The sequence below is a fragment of the Rhinatrema bivittatum genome, chromosome 6 (genome assembly GCF_901001135.1).
Source record: "Rhinatrema bivittatum chromosome 6, aRhiBiv1.1, whole genome shotgun sequence".
Classification (NCBI taxonomy): Eukaryota; Metazoa; Chordata; class Amphibia; order Gymnophiona; family Rhinatrematidae; genus Rhinatrema; species Rhinatrema bivittatum.
The window spans coordinates 34,591,584-34,612,779 of record NC_042620.1 but is presented as its reverse complement, the minus strand read 5'-3'; the positions used below and the strand labels follow the sequence as shown (position 1 = coordinate 34,612,779).

The 21,196-nt window shown below is 46.4% G+C and overlaps 1 protein-coding gene across 2 annotated transcripts in view; it reads right to left on the bottom strand.

The window, feature by feature from the left end:
* Positions 1-20,911, bottom strand: part of KALRN (kalirin RhoGEF kinase) — a 1,195,491-nt gene extending 1,174,580 nt beyond the window's left edge. Inside the window, exon 1 of one of the 2 annotated variants that reach the window (XM_029605245.1) lies at positions 20,613-20,911. In XM_029605245.1, coding sequence (XP_029461105.1) covers positions 20,613-20,679 — 67 coding nt within the window. In that variant the 5' untranslated portion in view covers positions 20,680-20,911. The remainder of the gene's footprint in view (positions 1-20,612) is intronic. The other variant, XM_029605240.1, reaches the window with a different exon arrangement.
* Positions 20,912-21,196: the final 285 nt, after the last annotated feature.

The window sequence follows — 21,196 nt, the reverse complement described above, 5'->3', positions numbered from 1 at the left end:
AGGGAAGGAGCGGCATCTCCTGAGGCGAGAAAGGAAGACCGTGCTCTGTTCCTGTCGGCGGCCCCAGTATCGCAGGGGAAGAAGAAACACTTTCAGTAGGGGCTTGAAAAGTCCATGGGGCACTGAGATCATTACTCCAAGCAGACATGGGCGGGGAAGGTGATTTTCAAAGGCATGATGTACCCGTAGCGTGTGTATGTTTTAGCCACGGAGGGGAAAAAAAAAAGAGACAATCTTCCGTGCACGTTCGGGTCCACGGGGAGGATGAAAACAGCGCACGCAGTTTCGATTCTCAAACGCACGTGCGTTAAGTTCCGCGCCCTCCTCCTATGTCCACCGCCGACAGCAGGCGCAAAGCGCGGTGGAGGCTTTTGGCGCGCATCACCCGCACTCGCTAATTTTCCACGAGGAACAGCGCCGACGGTTTTTTTTCCTTTGAGCAGCGGCGTCGAGTGCGCTCGATCAGGAGGCAGCTTTCCTGCTTAACCGCATGAAGCTGCAAAATCCACGGCTACGTTTTACCTGCGCTCTTTTCTCCGATTTTCAAAGTAAAAGAGCACGCGGTATTTGGCAGTCGTAAAAGCTCACGCTGTGAAAGAGTCACTGGCCCTACAAAGGTGCATCGACTCTGCCCGACCCCGGCTTACTGATTTTCTATTAACTCGTTTCTTTATATTTACGCAGCTCAACAAAACCTTTCCGTGCACAGTAAAACGTGCCTGTTTGTTTTAAAAAATGTTAAGGAAGCTCTGCTCTCTGATTTGCTGCCAAATGTTCCAAGCCTCACTAATACCTCAGCGTAACCGCGAGGCCTGGGCCCGGACAAGCTAAAATAACACTGAAGGGGCAATCACTTAAAATCACAATGTATCGTGAGACGTCTGTATTTCTCAAGGTGACTGAAGGCATAAAGTGTGCTCTTGTTCGCTGCCGTGCCTGATCGCTTAAATAACAATTCTGCGACATCGACAGACATGTAACATAGCCGGTGACCCAGAAAACCATAGCTGAGGCACCCAGATCTGTTGTGCATACGTCAAGGCAGGTGCGAGTAAAAAAAAAAAAAAAAAATTGAGCTACGTTATGCCTCAGCTGGGGCCTTGCAGAAGTACAAATCCATTCTTATTTCAACGTGCTTGGCAAGAAAGCCACTGACACGGTAAAGTCATTTTCAGTCAGATCTCATCAGCTTGGGCCTGCACAGCACGAGGCTGTCACAGTCAGTTAGAAATACCCCTGAATCATGCATTAGAGCAGATTTTATTTTGCGAGAACACACGTTGTGACAACACGTTTAGGGTGCGTTAGCAATGAGTATTCTAACATCTTGTACAGGATAATATTCAGACACTTCTGGAGGATATCCAGATAGTCCAACAACAGTAACTTGGCTTGGAGAGTAAAGCCTTAGCTCGCCTTGTAGATAGGGACGTCTTTAGCAGGCCTACAGGAAAAAGTGGCTAAGCTGATCTGTCATCCTCGGGTACAGATATTTCTAGCAAGAAAGATCTGGGGTCAGCTGTTTACCAAAATGTGTGAAGTTAAACTCAATTGCAATCGATGTGAGCGGCAGTCATACCTTCAACCTCTTGCATCCTCCATTTTATCGGTGCATTTTTTTTACATTGCGGTTTACGTGGGCTCATTTGAGACCCTCAAAGTATTTGTTTTGATTAAACATGTCTTAATACTAGCACTGAAGGTCGATGTTCAAAAGATTTACCCAATTAAAACCAGGTTTTGCTAGGTAAAGTCATTTTCAGTCACATAAAGGTAAATCGACGCCTTTATCTGACTAAATTAATGCACTTAAAACCGCAAGCCATACAAACGACCTGATTTACTAAGATTTTTCTCCCAATCTCTGTTTGTGGGAAAAATGCTTAGTAAATGAGGCTGTTGATCAGATAGAAAAAAAAAAAAGTGGCTGCTTCAGAGACGTTCCTAAGGTGGGGCTTCAAATTTGGCTTGTTACTGTGATGTTCAGCCCTAACCACCTAAATTTAGTGAGGTAGCCGCCAACATTGCAAACGGCAGGCCTAAATCTAACAGCCAACATTATGAGCGAGTAGATTTAGTCTGCTACTTACTCAGCCACACAATTAGATGCCAGCTAAGTGCAGCTGAATATCTATCCAAAGAAGTTTGCCCAGTTATCTTACCTGCCCTGTGGGTTTTTGAAAATCAAACCCATTGCTTGCAATTACATTTTGTGTCATCGTGCATTTTGGTAAGCAGTTTTCTCCCCTGACCTTGCCGCTTGTCCGGTATATGATATGACCTGGGAGATCAGAATGAACCCGTTCGTATTTTGGAAGGAACTATAAAGGAAAATAAACAAACGCCAGCCCTCACCCTAAATATAATCCAAATTCAGGGCGACATACATTCAATCTCCTGAAAAGTAGTACCACTTATTAAGAGACTGAATGTATGCTGCCCCTCACTTCTGAATTTGAAATATATAATGAAAATTCTAAAGGTATCCAGTGACGTCCAGATTTGACCCTCAGCATCTGATTTGCACATATACGCTGCATGGCAGAAGAAGAGAGCTGCTTGATAAACAACAGTAACTTTCATCGCTAGATCACCGGGCCTCCCCACATTTATCTGTGCACAGTAATTACCCCACCACGGACCCAAGTTTTGAAAATCTGCATGGTGGGGACGGGGGGACAACTTCAAGGGTCTCTCGAGTGTCTGCTGAAACGTGGATCCACATCAGGGTAATTCCCGTGCACAGATAAATATAAGGAGCTGCAGTGCTTCCGTCGACAGAGCATCAGCCTAAACTATCAAGGGAGTTCACAAGATGATAAGCTCATTAATTTAATCTGCATCTTCTAAAACCTATAAAAATGAGATCAATGATTGCAATGCATAAACAGTGGAGCTCCGTATAAGGAAAACTTGTATATGCCTGTGTGCATGGCAGTTGGACTCTCCGAATAGTCCGTGGCAATACAGCATAATGTTTATAAGAATATTTTTTTTGGATGGATTTTCTTGCCATCCAATTTTGAACATTATTTTTTTTTTTTTGTGGTAATATACTTATTTTCTCCCCAATCCACACTATCAGTTCTGGCACAATCACCCAAGCCCCACGTAATCTCTGTGCAAATATCATTCTGGACACGCACCCACTCGCCCCCACAATCCAAGGGCCCCAACCACAGCTGGGAACCTTTAGCTTTTACAAGCTTGCTGAGGAGTGGGCTAAAGAGGTCAGGTGCACACAGGCTCCTTCTTGGGCTCCTCCCATCTAGAAGCCAAATTCACGGGTGCCCTCGGGTGACTGACGGGTGGGGAGGAGAGGGGTTGCCAACCTCACCGCTCCGGGCCAGCCATCAGGGTGCGCTGCAGAGCGAGACTGCTCCCCCCTCGTCCATCCGCCTCCCTGGGCAGAGGACCCCCAGTTCCGCTGCTTTGTGATGAGTCTCACTGTGCTCTCTCTCTCTCTCTCTCTCTCTCGACGCGCATTGCTCTGCGGATGAGGTCACCTGCGGTGTCGCGCACAGAAGAAACCTTGATGACAAGCAGATGGCCCGAAAGACGAGCTAAAGACATACTGTCCATTCCAAAACAAGACACGGAAAGTACATCATGACTCCATTACCGCAATTGTTCTTTACTTCCAAGACAACGCCTCGGTTTCACCGCACAGGGGTGAAGTGATGTCTCTTTATAGTATCAGGCCAACCCGCATTAGCTTGTTCAGAAGACCAGGCAGTGCAAACCAGCAACACAGCCGCATCGATGTAAAAAAAAAAAAAAAAAAATCTCCTTGACTCTCTGCCAAAACCCTTTATCTCCGTAAGCTATCCTTATAATCTGCAGAATGCAGTCACTGCTTTCATTACTAAATTACTTTTAAAGAGTTCACCAGGTAATCAACGCTCCACATGTCGAAAGCTGGTTTGGCAAGATTTAAATATCTTAATATACTTGCTATCCAAGGGCTCTAGAGAAAACCGGTCACTTACTAAATATACATCTAATGACCTAGCTTTGCAAATGACTAATAAGCCCTTCCAGTAACAGGGAATGGAGCTTCATCTCCACTGACAGGAGGTCAAAGGAAATTGCTTCATTCTCCAGGCGCCTAAGCACGTTTTGGTTTTTTTTTCCTTCCGACCCAGCGGGTTCCGCCTGATGCTTTGAGTTTCCAGTTCAAATCGGAACCAAGGATCTGGCACCACGAGCATCTACCCGGGGATATATTTCCCCTGTTTGACATCCCCTCCCAACTTATTTTGGCCCAGTCACTGGAGCCGCGGGTAATGCGCCGAAGGGCCTTCCAGACCCCTGCAACACCGCAGGTGACCTCATCCAGACAGGTCCTAAATCCAGCCACTGTCCCCACTGCATGATGACTAAGACCCGACCACCCTTCAGCGGCTGTACACGTTGCCTCTGCGGCGTCCCCTGGTCTGACCAGATCCTTCATTTCATCTCTGTTTTTTTGGGTTTTGTTTTTTTTATAGTGGTGCGGCTAGCCCAGTTCCTCAAAATATCAACTTGTTTGATTCTTGGACTCTTTAGATCTTACACCCAGGCATCCTTCCTCTTTTATGTCTTCATATATTTTATTCCTTGGATACTCCTTTTACAACTTTTTTTTGGGGGGAATAAAAAGCATGTGCATTTTATTATGCCCCACACACAAACTGCTTTCAAACACAGCTATCTGCGCAACATTTATACCATTACAGGGAGGCGGGTCGCCTGCATGAGGCTCTGGTAAAAGATCATTACAGCAGCTCCCAAATAAACTTCAACTCATACCAGTGGAAGTGGCTAAGGAAGGGGAGAATTTCAAAAACCTTAAACACTCAAATCTCCTCGGGAACAAAACCAAAGGCAAAAGGGGGATCTAGACGAGCCGGTCTGTTTTAGCCAGCAGAGGAAAACAATTGTGGCTGCTTCACGGGATCTAAGGTGTCACTGGTAATCATCAGCCAAGTGACAACCTGCCAGGCCTCTTGCAGAAAGGAGGCTAATCTGATACATCTCTTAATCAGAAATGAGTTGCAACCTAACTCAAATAATGCCACACGGTGACATATTCCAAGAAAAATGGTATTCCTGAAAGAACAGGAAAATGACAGATGCGGGGAGAGCAATTTTAAAAAAGGTTTTTCACGGATAACTAAGTAGTTATCTTGGGGAAAAACGGGGGCTGAATATTCTCTTCCGCTCCTGCGGCCGCAAAGCAGCAGGGAAAGGGCGGGGCCAGCAAGGAACATATTTTTTTATCCCGAGGCCAAACTAGAATGCCACGTGAGCTCCGTGGTTCAGCTGCAGTCCAGCCGCACGATTCTGGAGGAGAGCGACTGATCCGTGGTTCCGGTTTTGGAAGCAAACGGTTGCACAGGTGTATCACCTCTCTCTACCAGCAGGCGGTGCTCTGCACCCCAACAAATCCTATCAGAGTCAAGCACGCCCTAGGCCCTACAAGGTCGTTCAAGGGCAACCAAATGTGCAACACTCAGGACATAAACCCCTCCTCCTCACCCAACAAAAACATATATTTCCTCTTTCTGAGGGTCTACAGTAGTATACTTAGAGATCTCCAGTTTTAGTTACAAGTAGCACATTTATGTTCATGTTGGCTCCTGGGTTTCCAGAGCACTGGAATCGGTGAAGAGATTTCAAATCCTCATCCCGCTTCAAGAATCCCTCCCCAAAACATTACAGTTTTGGGATTCCTGCCTTACTTCAATTAACACCCTCCTCTCAAACCTACATCTCGCTTTTAAATGTAACAAAAACGGAGCTCCTCACAATCACCAATCCCCCAGCTCGCTCGCTCCCTGCCTTAAGCAACACCAACCCTCCACCTGATACATTCACCTGCAATGTGAGAGATCTCGGCGTCTATCTTGACCAACATTGAAATTTCAAATCTCACATCCACAATACCATAAAAACAGGCTTCTTCAAATTGCACATCCTAAAGAAACTTAAACCCCTTCTATATACCCAAGACCTCCGCACAGTCCTACAGGCAACTATTTTAACTAAACTGGACTATTGCAATTCTTTATTGCTGGGCCTCCCTCTCTCTACTATCAAACCCCTCCAACTTTTACAGAATGCCATGGCCAGAATCCTAACAAACGCACGTAAATCGGATCACATTACCCCTATCCTAAAAGACCTCCACTGGTTACCCATAACCTCACGCATAAAATACAAAACTCTCACCATCCTCCACAATTTATTGTACAATCAAAATCACACTTGGCTTGAGAATGCACCTCTTTTCCGATCATCTGCCCGCCCCTCCAGAACCAACCTTGCTGGTACCCTATACACCCCCTCCCTAAAAACTGCTCACCACACCTCAACCAGAGAAAGGGCTTTCTCTATTGCCGGCCCTTCCCTATGGAACACCCTGCCCACGGCCCTCCGTCTAGAACCTAACCTGTCTAAATTTAGAAAAGGGCCCAAAACCTGGCTCTTTACATTAGCTTACCCAGACGCTGACCAAACTTAGCTTGCACTCTAACCCCACAGCCCACCCTTTCCCCTCTCCTCCTCTCTGCCTCTCCTTTTCTCCCCCTTTCTTCACCCCAAGCAAAGACTCCAAAATACAGTGTTTCTCCCCCCTAAGCAATGACGCCTAAATTCTGTTATAAGTTTCCCCTCACCCTCCTTTAAGCCTACCCTACCATTCCCCCCCCCACCTCTCCCTGTCACTGCCATCACTGGTCTGGTACCTACCAGCCCACCTGTACATAGTGTCCATTGTTAATTTATTTTCTTCAAATGTTCCTATCAAATTTCTCTCTTTCCCTATCCTTCCTACTGCTGTCCTCTCTCCTCTTTCATTACTGCTCCCCCCTTCCCTTCCCTGTTTATTGGATTTCTCTCTCTTGTTATTTTGTTGCAATGTAAACCGGCATGATGTTCCGACGAATGTCGGTATATAAAAATCAACAAATAAATAAAAATAAATAAATTTTCCGGGAATGTCAAGGCTGCCTGTGTTAGAAAGGGAAGCAAAGCTTCATTTACCCTGATTATCAAAGCAGGGTGCTATTCATTTTTCAACCCTAGCTAATCAACTTTACAGGAGTACAGTATGTAGTGATGACAAATGTTAATCAAAGTGTTGGCCAAGTCGAGAAAGTACTAATCAATTTTGAACCCAACTTGGATTATTGTCATTTCTTGTGATCTTTAATCGCCGCTGAAGCGTATGTGCTACATAGCACTACATGCCAGTTGTTCAAGAAAGCATCACTTTGTATGGAAAGCGAAGATTAAGTACATCAAGGATACCCTCTCAGCAATGCGTCTTTCCATAAACCAACTGATTTCTGTGACGATTTCAGGGTACATCATCTTACTTCTATTAAAAATATATTTTTATTTACCTTCAGCACCCTACATATGTATTTCTTGTAACTACAGACTGCTTTTTTTTATCAGTACAGACCATAAAGCATACATCCCCAAACCAAGGCCAGCTGACGACTGCTAAGACATAGCAACATCGGAATTGAAAGAAAGCACAGGACAAAGCAAATAAGAGGATCCATTTACTGCTTGCTCTGCCAGCTGTCAACACTTTTTAATTGACTAAACCCTTCAAATGATCTCCTGTTCTGCCCAATGATCCCCAATCTATGCTCTGTGGATCAATGCATGCAGTCGACACCACTGCACTTCGTTCAGGCAGAACCACTGGTACGGTAAAATCTCTAACTCTGCTCCGAAGGCACGTCAATTTCAATCACATCAACCAGTCAACAGATTCTGTTTCTCTCTCCTGAATTGTACTGTGCTGTAGGTCGATGGCTGTTGGGACTGTAGACTGTCGTAACCTGAATCGGTTTATAAAAATATAACACAGGTCAGTTTTAATGCCTTTAAATTCGCTCAACCATCAAGTGTCTTCAAAGCAATGTTCCAGTGTTCAGATCCCTTAAGAAACCAAGCCTGTTGATTCCCATAATATAAATGAATGGTATTTAGCAAGCGCTTTAACCTAAATATCCAGAACAACTTGGGAAGCCGGGTGGCTGACACATCCCATTCTAAGCATATTTAGAACGTGCTGCATGACTGAAGCACGATAAACTCAACAACCCGCAAAGCTTCAAGGCATGCTGTAGCAATTACTTCATTATAAAACAAATGTAATGAACTAATACTGTAAAGCCTATTTTGGAAAGAAATACATTTAATCCTTAGTAGAATTTGAAATTTTATTTGTCTATTCAAGCCTAATCAGAATGCTGGCAACAATGGGAGATTTTTTTTGAAGGTTGTGTTTTGGTTTGGTTTTTTTTTTGCCAGGATCTTGTTTCTGTCTTCTATCTACAAAAATGCACGTTGCCAGTTCCACACAGCAGACCGCTAGGGGCACTGTGTTTTTGGACCTTTCCCTACAGACAAAAAAAAAAAAGATTTGTTTTTGTTCATCTAATTCAATACACTTCACATTAGCCTAAGTGTGTTTACTTGTTGGCTCACCCCTTCCCTATCCCTGGCTTGACATATGGTGAAGCAAGAACAACAGAAAAAAAAAAAAAAAAAAGTTAAAATCAACTGCTTTGACAGGGAACTTCCTCTGTTTTCCTTTTACATGGCAGATCGCGAGTCGGTAATCCCTGCAGACCTTCTTTCGTCCCCCACTGCCCCAGTGGTTTATCGTGTTCAATTAGCCATCTGCCATGCCTGGTATTGCCATACAAAGGGAGCGCACTCCCCTCCACCCCGGCCCGCCGACAGGCCCATTGTTCCAGCTGACAAACAAGAATCGGGCCCCATTGTCCCCAGCTGAGGACGCCGCTCAGAATATGGGCTGCCAGCGGCGATTAAAACAGCGGGGTGCGAGCGCACACGCCGGGCTTCAGGCCCTGCGCCAGAGGACGCGCTTCCAAGGAACCTCCACCATGCGGGGCCCGTCCCACCATGCCTTCCACCGTGGAACGGCCCCGCACGACGCCGTTCCACCATGCGGGGCCGTTCGTTTCAGGCGCTGAAACGCACTGCCTCCACCGCCGCGGTTCCTAGGTTCAGGCAACAAGACCCGGAGCTTCCGAACCAGAAGGACGGGTTCCTAGCAGCGCAACACAAACCTGGAGCCGCTCTTGCGTGATCTGATCCATCAAACAATCAGAAAGCACAGCTGAGTAAATACACGGCCTAATCTATCAACCTGCGAGGTTCAATTTCATGTCACCACCTAAAGGCGCTCCTGACTTTCTTGAAGGCTACGTGATCCCAGCAGATGGGTCCTACTAGTATCAAACATCAACTGGAAAACCATTTCATCTGTTCACATCCTTAACAGAAGAGCAATAACATAACAAACACACAGAGGCCTGATTCAGAGAGGTCTTTTTCCCTTTTCTTGTCTATGGGGGGGGGGGAGAAAAGCTCAGTAAATCAGGCCATAAGAGTGAAGCATCTGACTACAGCGCAAAGTAATTAAAATTTCAGAATGTGAATTTCCATTATTGATTTAGCTGGTTTCAAACACAGAGAGATCCAAAAGCTTGGAAATTGATACATGGCTTTTCAGCCCGGAAAGCTTGCATCTTAAAATACCCATTAGCTTAGGAAAAGTATCACCTGGCCCTTACAATGCTGTTTGGTTTTCTTTTAACAATTTAATTTTTTTTTTCATTTACAGGGCACTGCTGAGAACTGATCAACTAGGCTGGAAGTCTGTGCGGAGAGGCAGTGAATCCTTAATTCCTGACAAAGCCTTCCCATGCACAGCTGGTTTAATGCCGCTCTAGCTGTGCTCTGTTCGGTGCATCCCTGGCAGCTAGCGAGCCTCTTGTGCAAAGGAGGGGGAGATGTGTACCTGCAAACGTTGGACCCATCCAAGTTAACTGCTCGACAGGACTTTTTTTTTTCTGGTGCACGTCTCCTCGCCGAGGAGGAGCCTGGAGGATAAACACCAGCTGTGACAGCTCATGTTGTGCGTGCGCAGCCTGACGTGGCCACAATCCCAGGCAAAAGTCAGCATGGCATCGACACAAGTGAGCCCGTCAGCAAGAAAGCAACCTTAGAAGAAGAAAAAAAAAACAAATCGGCCATCCCCCCATGGCTGGTGACAACTTAAACTCTCCTTTCGTTTCCCAGCTCTTTAAGGACGGCTGTAACCCCTCCACTGTCAGCCTCGCCGCCCCTCCTTTGCCACGCTAACCGGGATCCCCGGCCGCTCCGCAGAGCACGAGGCCGGAGCGGAGACGGAATTCTCTCATCCGCACTGGGGATGGGGGAGCAAAGCTTCAAAAGGCAACGCCAGACCAAATGTTAAATAGAATGTGCTCCCTGAACTCCTGTCTGAGGCCCTCCAAACTAGATTACCGCATGCAATTTATATTTATTTATTAATGGACAGCTTCCCAGAATAACACCGTTTCTCTAATTTATAATTCACATGCACTATTCCTTTATTCTGATGCATGACAGAATTACCATCCAATGTTCACACTTGCAGAGCCTTCTGTGCATATGGAAAAAAAATATCTTTATTGAATATGGTCCATAACTTCCTTACAGTAATCCCCCTCCCCCCACCACCACCAATTAAATCTGAGTTAATGCACATAACGTCAGTATGCTGTATTTTACTGTTTACATGTGATATTATTTATAAGCTAGCAGCTTGTATGAGATAATTGCAAGCTGTATATGAGCGTGGAAGGTGGAACACACAGCAGGGCGAGTGCTGTACAGGAGGGCCAGATCAGCGCCTGCAAGTTTACAGTTCAAGCTAGGTTACATCATCAGCCCCCATTCAACTTAACTGAACTATACAACATTCAAATCTGCAGCTTTGATTTTACAATCAGAATATTTAAAAATAAAATAGCAGACAGAGAAAATGATTGCATGCATGATGTCAAATGAATATTTTACAGTATATTTTACTGGCACAATCAGTCTGTTTCTCATAATTATAGGGTAACCATTGGATATTCAAAGAAATATCAAAAGCAATTGTTTGGTATCAATCGATTGCCAAAAGCAGATGCTGGGCAGAAAGCCGAGAGTCAGTGATAAAATATGAATCCCTGATGAAAGTCCGTTCTCTGGATCAGCACTTTGAAACTGCTATGGAATAAATACTACGCGTCATTAAATTCAGAGTACTTGGTAGGTGGACTTTCTCGCAAGATGTGAATTCAAATCAGAAAGTTCCTAATGTCTATCCTCAAATACCAAAAAACCAAAGAAGGAGCGCTACTGCACGTAATCAATCAAATCAATCAGGCAAATGTGCAGAAAAATTCAATGTCCACACATAATTTTAAATAAGAAGTGTTGTTATTTTAAGATGGCAAACTCCACAGTGTTGTACAATGGAAAGGTTCAGAACGGGTACCCTGACATGGACCCGTGTTTCGCCGCAAGACTGCGTCGGGAGGGACAAAGCAATATTTTATTTTTTCTGTAATTAATTTCACAGACGGCGTCACTGGGAGTGCCAATGTGAAATTAATTACAGAAAAAATAAAATACTGCTTTGTCCCTCCCGACGCAGCCTCGCGGCGAAACACGGGTCCGTGTCGGGGGACCCGTTCTGAACCTTTCCATTGTACAACACTGTGGAGTTTGCCATCTTAAAATAACAACACTTTTTATTTAAAATTATGTGTGGACATTGAATTTTTCTACATATCCTCAAATTCCACCTTCACAGACCAAGGTTGACTTCCGGCAGTTCTTACAGACATTCCCACTTGTTTCCTAAATTATGCTGTCTATGCTTTAAACCAGAAACAAATCCATCTCAAGTGTCTCAAATCCTAGTAAAGTGAAACTTCAAAAATGGGAATTCTTTTTAGCTCTTGTGGTACAGTCACCACAGCTGAAGAAGGACCTAGGTGCTGTCAAAAGCTCTCAACAAATACGCCTTTGTAAAAAAAAATTCAAGTTGACGCAAAAAACTGTAGCTTTCTCCAGGGCTGGTACAGCTAAGAAAACAAGGACATAAGAACTGTAGTCAAACATCTTAGAGCATGTAGCCTACCTGGCAATCTGACAGATTCAACCTGCTAACGAGCTTTCTGAGCCACTTTATATATATATACTGTACTTGCAACAAGGCTCCTGCGGTAGGTGGCCTATATGTTTACCTTACCAACAACACTGATAGGAACAGCAGGCTCAGGACCTGGGCACTGAGTTTCAAAGGCTTTCTCACCTGCTCTGAAACTAATCCAGACTGTCAGCGACAGAAAGTCATTCCGGTTTAGCAGCTGTTTGACTTCTGCGCTTGTCTTCCTTGAAACTGGACGGAGGCAAACACTGGGACGAGCCAACGGTTAATTTAAAGAAAACACATCAAAGCTAGTGTCCAACTGCAAGCCAACGGATGCCCCACACCACAGGAAAGACAGCACCAGACATCTCAGCCCTAAACAGGAAGGATGCAGACTCTGCTAGGCCTTGAAACTGGACGGAAGCAAACACTGGGGCGAGCCAACGGTTAATTTAAAGAAAACACATCAAAGCTAGTGTCCAACTGCAAGCCAACAGGTGCCCCACACCACAGGAAAGACAGCACCAGACATCTCAGTCCTAAACAGGAAGGATGCAGACTCTGCTAGGCCGATGTTCGGAATAGGCACAGTCTGAGCACAGCCGACCGACGACCCGCTGGTGCGACAGCACACAGGGATAAGAAGAGGACTTCGGGGTTTTTTGGGCGCCACAAACACGATCACCTTTCCCCCGATCAAACTGAGTGGAATAAACCGGGGTACTATAGAATAAAACAGCTGCTTAGCTTCCCTGGTGAAACCGTTCCCTCAATCTCGGGCTGCCTTCTTTCTGTATCACGTACAACTGTCTCACTTATAGAAAACTGCATTGCTAAGACAGTAAATTGCACACGGATTTAAAAAGGCGATATGGTTGGTTATGGCGGTGTATTACAGGACAGCGCGGCCTTAAGAAAAGTACTCTCTGTTTCTAAAAATGTCTCTGCACTGACGTGTGCCAGCCGCTTGCTAAAGCAGGCCCTGGTGCGCCCTGTTGCTTCGTGTTTACAAGTTGACTTCCAACTATAAACACAGTAATTAAAAAAAAAAAAAAAGGAAGAAGGGCACCAACGCATCGTGACGCTGCCAGACACGCTGGAAAAGAGGCCCCAGTCTCAGGCTCTTTTAGGTTTTCAAAATTTATTGTTGGCGAGCTCTTGAGCGTCAAAGAATGCGCGCTTCTTGGTGCCTGCCGACTCTCGTTTTTTAACACTTCATTAGGAAAAAAACGTTGATAGCTGTCCTCAAAAGAACCAATAGAGCAAAAGCTGTATTCTTCAGATTACCATCTCAGCAATGGAGATGAGAAAAAAAAAATCCCTTCACTCACAAAAATAACCAAATATATATGAACAATATAAAAGCGGCTTCACGTTTGGACCAGTGACAGAGCAGCTCCGTTTTTTTAGCATCTGTCATGTAGACCCATATACTAAGCAGTTTTTCTATAGACACAAAACGGGGAAAACCCGTTGATACATCTAGCCCCACAGTCAGGAAGACAGATTCCAAAATATAGGTTATTTTTCTGTCTGTTTCTTTCCCTTTCTCTGTAAAAACACATTTTTCGCACCATTTTGTTCTTTCATAATTTCACGCGAGTTTCCCGTATTGTAGCTTTGGAATTCAATGGAGGATAGGTTTGTTTGAAAATTCAGGGCACTTTCTCCCCAGGATGATCGCAGAACTTCTCTTCCACCCCTCCCAATCTGGAGCCCAGCACTCTTGCCCCCTCCCAGGACACTCCAACCCCCCCCCCCCCCTCCCGAGTTATTTACAGTTCAGATAATGAAGTTGACTTTTGTGGCAACGGCATGATGTTTGTGGGATGATGTTTGGAATCAATAACGTATGATGTCTTTACTAATACCCCGCACACTCTGTTCTCTTCTATCACCTCTATCCCAGGTAATTGCCACCCTCCTCCAGCCTAAACCTGGCACTCTCATCCACGTCACTCGCCACACTGGCTCCTGCTGGTCCTGCGGCTCTGTGTTTCCCTGCGGCTCTGCCCACTGTCCCTGTGGCCGCTGGAGTATCTCGCTCTCTCTCCCTCTCCCAGCTGTGAACAGACACCACTTTCAGAGCCAAGTGTATTATAAACATATATAAATATTGAAACAATATGGAAATGTACTCACCATGGGAAAACAATAAGGACTTTCTAGCTGTACTTACTAGCTGTACTCTATTATCCATGGATCTCAGATCCCTCACTTGGTTACGCTATCACCTATGGATCTCAGCTTCCTCGCCTGCTGCAGTCTGTCGTCTTTGGATCACAACTTGTTCTGCTGGGGAGGGCACCGTGAATGATGAAGGTGAGGGAGGCCGACATCATGCGAGTGCCTCACCACCACAAGTGACAGGCAGCATGAATGAATTTATCTGCTCGCTGCCAAGCACTTGGATTCCTTCAGCCCCAAGGAACACTCCCTTTACAGACAAATAATTCCGAGTGCATCTACAGATCAATCAAAGCTGTCCACTGCCAATTCTTTGAAAGTTATTTAGCAGCTGGACTGCCAGTCATCTGGACCCATATGTACAGTGCTAAATCGGCAACGGGCTGGTGGAAAGTGGAAACAGAGTAATGCACTGAAGCCTGAGAAAAAGAGGTGAAAACCACAGCCGTTTTCCCATCTCAGATACCAGCAAATGCTCATTACAAATTCAATGTCTTCAAATAAAGTGCAATTGCCCCTGGATTTGAAGTCTGCAAACACAGAACAGACATAATGTATGTAAAAATGCTGGCTGTGCTTCAGTAGTAATGATAATTCTGCAACCTATATGGCAGCATATGCTTCAATGTAAAACCAGAATTAATCTGCATACACGCCGAACTTCTGATTTGCAAGAAATAGTGCGAGTTCTGCTTATTCACGCCAGAGAAATGTTGACTGGGTAGTCTTAGTGGTTATATCACACAATTATTTATTTATGTATTTATTTAATACGTGTCTGTGTGTGAAATAAAAATACCTCACATGATGGATAAGACGTTATTAATCAGTCAACAGTAAAAAATGAACAAAACATTTTACTAGGCTCAGCTGCTGACAGAGAATTATATTGCCTGAGTGTAGCCAGAATCGGAGAATGTCATTTATTGCCCAGCTTCCTGGTTCTTAGTATCAGGAGCCGCAATCACAAGCCAACAAACCTCATCCACGATAAAATATACAGATTAGGGGCATGGTTTCACCATCACAGGCTAGGATTCTGCAGACCACCTCTAATCCTACCACAACCATATAGGTATCTGTATAGCTTCAGGCTGAAAGCCATCCTGTGAAATACACATGTGCACACGTAATCATGCAGCAGACTGCGCGTCTTCAAGAGAGGGCTAAATATCCAATCCCCCATGCCTCCCGCCCTTACCCCACGCAAGCTTGGATTATCTGGGCATGTGGTCAGAATAAATACTGCACATATCTGCAGTCATGTGCCTCGGGAATTCTACAAATTGAGGCCTTCCTGTAGTACAGTATTTCAAGGCTGTTTACATCTAAAATCCAGCAACCTGCTAAAGAGGGGCAGCCATGTGGTCTCAAAGATTTCCTGCACTTCAGCAACATCCGTTTTGGCTGCTCCATTACGAGGTGTCACCACCTATTAAGATCCCCGTTTGCTCCATCAGTAATAGGTTTTAGGAGGAGTCTGCATCACCGAAGGGAAGACATCACAATTCACAGCATGAGCCAGCAGCTCGATCAGTTGAAAGGAAAGGACACCCATCTTATCCGAAGAAAGCATCTAGGTGCTCTGGAAAGCTCACCTACCGCATCTTTATTTATTTTTTTTTCTTGGTTCAACAGAAGGTATCACAACCCTACAAAGAGCCCGAGGAACTGAAAACAAGTCTTTGGCTCCTCTCTTGCACCGGAGCATCAAATGCAAGAGCAGAGCTGCCGCAGAATGCATGCGTCAAAGCAGGAAAGCCTCGGTGGTAAGATTATTACACTATGAATTAAGCAACACCACTATGAAAAGGCTCCTTGCCAACGGCCTTGACCTCTGCTTCACAGCACGTCTGTTTGCTTTCAAGCCTGTTCATTACCAGTCCATTGATGAAATGCTGCACATCTCCTCCAGTGCCTTTACCACTTCTGTGACACTACCAGATGGACGCAGCGCTGAACGGACACGCATCAGAGCCAGTCACAACACACAGATCAGACGCACGTTTACACGCAGAGCGCACACAGGACATGCTTCCATTTCATTACTCAAGCATGACTGGGGCCAGCCTGGTGGCTGAGTGGCAGTGCTGTGGGCTACCGTGCAGATCTTCCACACCCAGGGTCAGCTGGGGCTGGGCACTGCTGCAAAGGCAGTGTTTAATGCCCCTGGGGAGGAGAGTGACACCTGACGGCCATGATCCAGAGTTCCAGAAGGAGCCCTCCTGCATGGCCCCCAGCCTCAGGACTGTGAGTGCAATGACCAAACTAGGCCGAGAGGCAGGGAGGGTCCATTGGAAAAGAGGAAAGAACATCCCAGGTACTTGTGAATGAAGGCTCCACTAGCTCTGATTGAGCTGGAAGAGAAAGGAGAAACTAGCAGGTGAAATATTAAAAAAAAAAAAGGAGTGAGTTTCTCAAAGCCTTTCAATGCTTATAAGAGAGTCCGGTTCTCGCTCCTTGTTTTTGTACAGGATCTATGGTAGGATAAAAGTAAACCAATCAGTTAAGACACTCAAACCACAGTCCCGGATACAGCATCAAAAGCAAAGAAATCAAAACAAAACCCACGACAGACTTTCGGCTTGGAAACTCAGCACCTGCCGCAAAACACGATGGGATTTGTTCTCTTGCTTGTCTGCATGAGGTAATAAAGTTATGCCCTGGTTTCAGCCAGAAGTGAGGCCTTTAATCTTGTAACTAATCAATTCTAGAATTATAACAACTATAGATTTCACGACAAGGCGCACGGCGTAAGAATGCGACGGCTGCACCATGCTCAGAGCCAGGCGATGGGGTGAGGGGGGGGGGGGGTTATATAATCAAAGCAAACAAATAGAGGTCAGACTGGGTCGCCATCCCTCGGTGCAACGTTCTTCCCCACCTGGGAATACCGAGAAGCACTAACACAATGCCCCGAGGCAACGAAAACGGGGGGTGGGGGTAACGCAACGAGGCAAGACGGGGGGGGGTGTCGCATGGGGCGCTGCGCTGCTAAGATTGCACGACTCCACTGAGCCAAGCTCTCCCAGCCCTGACACCCGCCACGGTGGCTCTGACGAGGCCCGCCGCCCGTGCATTCGTGTTGTATCTACACGGAGTCGGGGTGCTCGCTTTTCCCTTCCACAGAACGCCCATACTCTGACTTTTTTAGAAAACAAAGTTCTCCGCTACAGCAAAACTGTTGTGGCCTGAGACCGATGGAGGCTGTGACTCCTGAACCAAGCCCCAGGATTTCAGGTTTTCGCTTAATCCTATCTAATTGCATTGCTTCATTTTGCTGTGCCCGACTGAATAACGTAGCGCGGTAGCTATGTTGAATGTACTTGCATGCACGTAAGTAAAGGTCAACAAACAAACAAAAAAATATATATATAAGACAATATCTGTGGAATTGTGACTAATATATTGCATGTCCTGCCTAGCTTTCTAGTGCAAACAGAATGAGATGTCTGAATACTCTCCGGCAATGTTTTGCTCTGACCCGCGCATTCTACTTGGACCTGAGGAAGGGAATGTTGGCTCCTAAACATTAGTCAAGAAATGTATTAAATTACTTTGCTGACCTTGATTAGCTGCTACATCACAATAACAGAATAATTTCATAATGTATGAAGTGACACAGTAACATCAGAGAATGACGGCAGATCAAGGCCATCTAGTTTGCCCAGCAATTTTTTTTTTTTTAGGGGTAGTAGGAACTGCCGCTCAGTGCAGGTTACCCCCAAGCCTTATTTGGAAGAGGAAAAAGGAAGAGAACTAGCAAACAGAAGGGCCACATTATGTATTTTACTTTTATACAGGAATCTTTCTTGACAAAAGTATTAGTGTGATGTCCCACGAATATCGGTATATAAAAATAAATAAATTAAATTAAATAAATCTACAGTCCTTTGCCCTGCTGATGTTCTATGCAGGCCAGATTGGGGTTTCCCTCACGGCAAAGGGAATACTGATTTTACCAGCTATGAAAAACACTGGCACAATCTCGGCTATTTTATGTTTTGTGCAAAATATCTGATAAACTCACTCTGCTGTAAGCCGAGCCTGCGAGGACGTCACTCGGATCACTCCACAAGAGGATCGACTGCCAAATATCTCTCACTCTAATGGGCTCTGGATCAGAAGATATGCACAGTCAGCTCTCGTTACAGGCCCTCCTCCACAAGATCAAAGCAATTTGAAATTAAAAAAAAACCAAAACAAAACCGGGCTTCAACCTGCTGTGGCTGGGATGAGATGAAACCGCAAAAGTTCCTTCGCTGATGACCTTCCTCTCAAATCAAAAAGCAAGGTCTCCCAAGGAAGTACAGGGCACTTTGCTAGCAGTCTGGCAGACTGTAGGCCTAAGGAGGCTCCTATTAACTACCAAGAGAACGCCAGAGGAGACCTGTTCTGTGCAAACAGCAGTGCTGCTGGTGAAACCCAGTTCCAGTCAAGCCCGTTCCAACATGTGGATAAAATCAAATACCTTTTAAGTCTTTACAGATATTCTACCTGCGTTTTCTTCTTTACATTCAGGAAAGCAAGGAGGAGGAGGAATTCTTAAGAAAGAGCTGGAGTAATCTCTGTCGTGATAACGTGAACAACCCACAGGCAAATTCACCTCCATCCTGACCTTCAGACTACTGACTCGAGCCTAATGTTAATGGTCATGCTAAGCTGTACGATGGAGAAAGGACAACGAGGAATGAGGCCTCCTATTACCCGCCTGTCTCCAGGGAAGAAGGTTATATACCATGCGCAGAGCCTCTGTGCCACCTAGTCCCGAAGCTCAGCCTTTATGCTCCCGTGGCAAGCCCCGAGGCCCCGGTGTAATAAGATGTGAGTTACAAAAGTGTGCTGAACTTCAGCAGGCATTTTCCTTACCCACTTGCTTAAAAAAAAAAAAAAAAAAAGAGTTAACTCCTAGTGCAGCAAACTAATGGTATGCTAAATCGCTGGGAGTTTAAAAATGTGCTCAGCTGGCATAAAACACGATTTATGTGGATAAACCATGTTTTCTACACAGAACATGTGTTTTGAGCACATAAAACATGATTTATACACACAAAACATGGTTTATGCCCAAATTCCACGTTATGCCCATCAATCCCAATTATAGGACCCGGTAAACTCCAGGTTCAGTTTAGAGACTTGTACTACTACCACCAGAGACTTTATTCCACCTCTGACCAGGAGTTACATTTCCAGGGTTCAGAAAACATGAGTTTTGCTACACCAGACTAACACAGCTATGGCTCTGAACTGAGGAGTGAAGCCAGTGCAGCTCTGCACTGGGGAGTAATAGCTTAATGCCTCCCTTCACATGGGATTTGCATGGCGGAGCAAGCTGGTGCACATATTTTTTTTTGTGCACTAAACTCGTGAAATCGGGAGTAAAACTGTGCGTGCACCTTATCGTATTGATCTGTGTCAGCTTGCCAAAGCAGGCCAGTAGGGTCCGTTCACCTGCATGGTGAGAGGCTGAGGCAAATCTACACTGGTGGCTTTTTCGGGCCGACACACCTGGAAGCAACCAGGTCTGGAGCTCGTCAGAAGCATTTCTGCCAGAAGCCACCAGCGTCTGTGTCACTGCTGATGGAAATGGGAACTATTATTAGAAAAGCAGCAGAAAGTGGCAATTGAGGGGGAGGGGCTGGGCATCTTTTTGCGTTCATGAGTGCATGCACATGGTGGGGGAGGGGGTCCTACATTAAAAAAAAACCAAAACAACCCACATAGGGCCTTATTCGGAAAGGACTTTATTCCCATTCTATGGCTATGGGGGGAAAAAAAAAAATCTGTTGAATAACAGCCAAAACGTTAAAGGCGAAGTGATGGTGCAAAGTTCATTCCAGCCAAAACGGCGGTGCCCGCACTCTGCTGTGAAAACCGTAATCACCGGGGTCGGATCAGGAAAGTGAGCCGAGAGGCACCGACCCCCAAGGACAGCCAAGTCTGAAACCGTAGGCGGGTTTAGGGAGCAAATGCTAAATGCTTTCTGCGCGTAGCAGCTGCTCCATAGCTGCCACGGTCCCGAGACGGGAATGAATGGGCATCCGACGCTTAACTGCAAGAAGCCTTTTGTGCGTTTCTAATGTTAAGAGAGGAGGGTGGGGGTGGGGGGGGGGGGCATAAATCCGGGAGTACCCAACACGGAGCCTCACGGCTGACAACGATCACTCACCAAAAGCAAAATAAGAAATAAAGCCGGTTAAACGAGTGCAACGGGAAAACGAGAGCCGCCTTTCAACAGGGGCACCGCTGCCACCGCTTCCAGCGCCCGCCGCTTAGCAATCACAGGAGGGCACCGCCGAGTCCGGAGGCACCCGGCCGAGTGAAGGGACGGACGGACGGACGGACTCCGGAGCATCCTGCATGCAAGCAGACAAAGCAGCGTCCGGGGACCCCCCCCCTTTACCTGTTCGGAAAAAGGCTTCCACCTCGGAATCGTTGACGCCTTCCTCCGCTCCCTCGGCGGAGTTCATGTCTCGCCGCGCCGGGGCTCGGAGGCGCGGGCTGGGGACGGCGGCGGCGGCGGAGAGGATCCAGCGGGGAGCGGCTCAGGCGAATCCATGCAGGCGCCCCGGCTCCATCGCCGCCCCTCGGCTGACCCGGTGCTGCTGCTGCTGCTGCCGGCGGATCGTCGCCAGGCGGCGGCTTCTTTCGGGGGATTCGCCTCCCTCCCCTCCCCCCCTTCCCCTCCACACCGCCGCCAGGCTGGGAGCAAGATAGCAAGGCGCGCGCTCTCTCTCTCTCTCTCCACCCCCTTATCCCAACCCTCCCTCGCCCGCCCACACTCACCTCTCCCCCTCCCCACCTCCGTTCCACCCTCCCCCCCCCACCACCACGTGCCGTCTGCTGCCTCTCCCCTCCTTCCCTTCCTTCGCCAGTTCCTCCTCCTCCTCCCCCCCCCCCCTCCCTCCTTCCCTCTATTGTTCGGTCCCCGCTCTCCTCCTGGTTCCCACCTCCTCCTCCTCTCCTCTTCCCAACAATGCCCCCGCG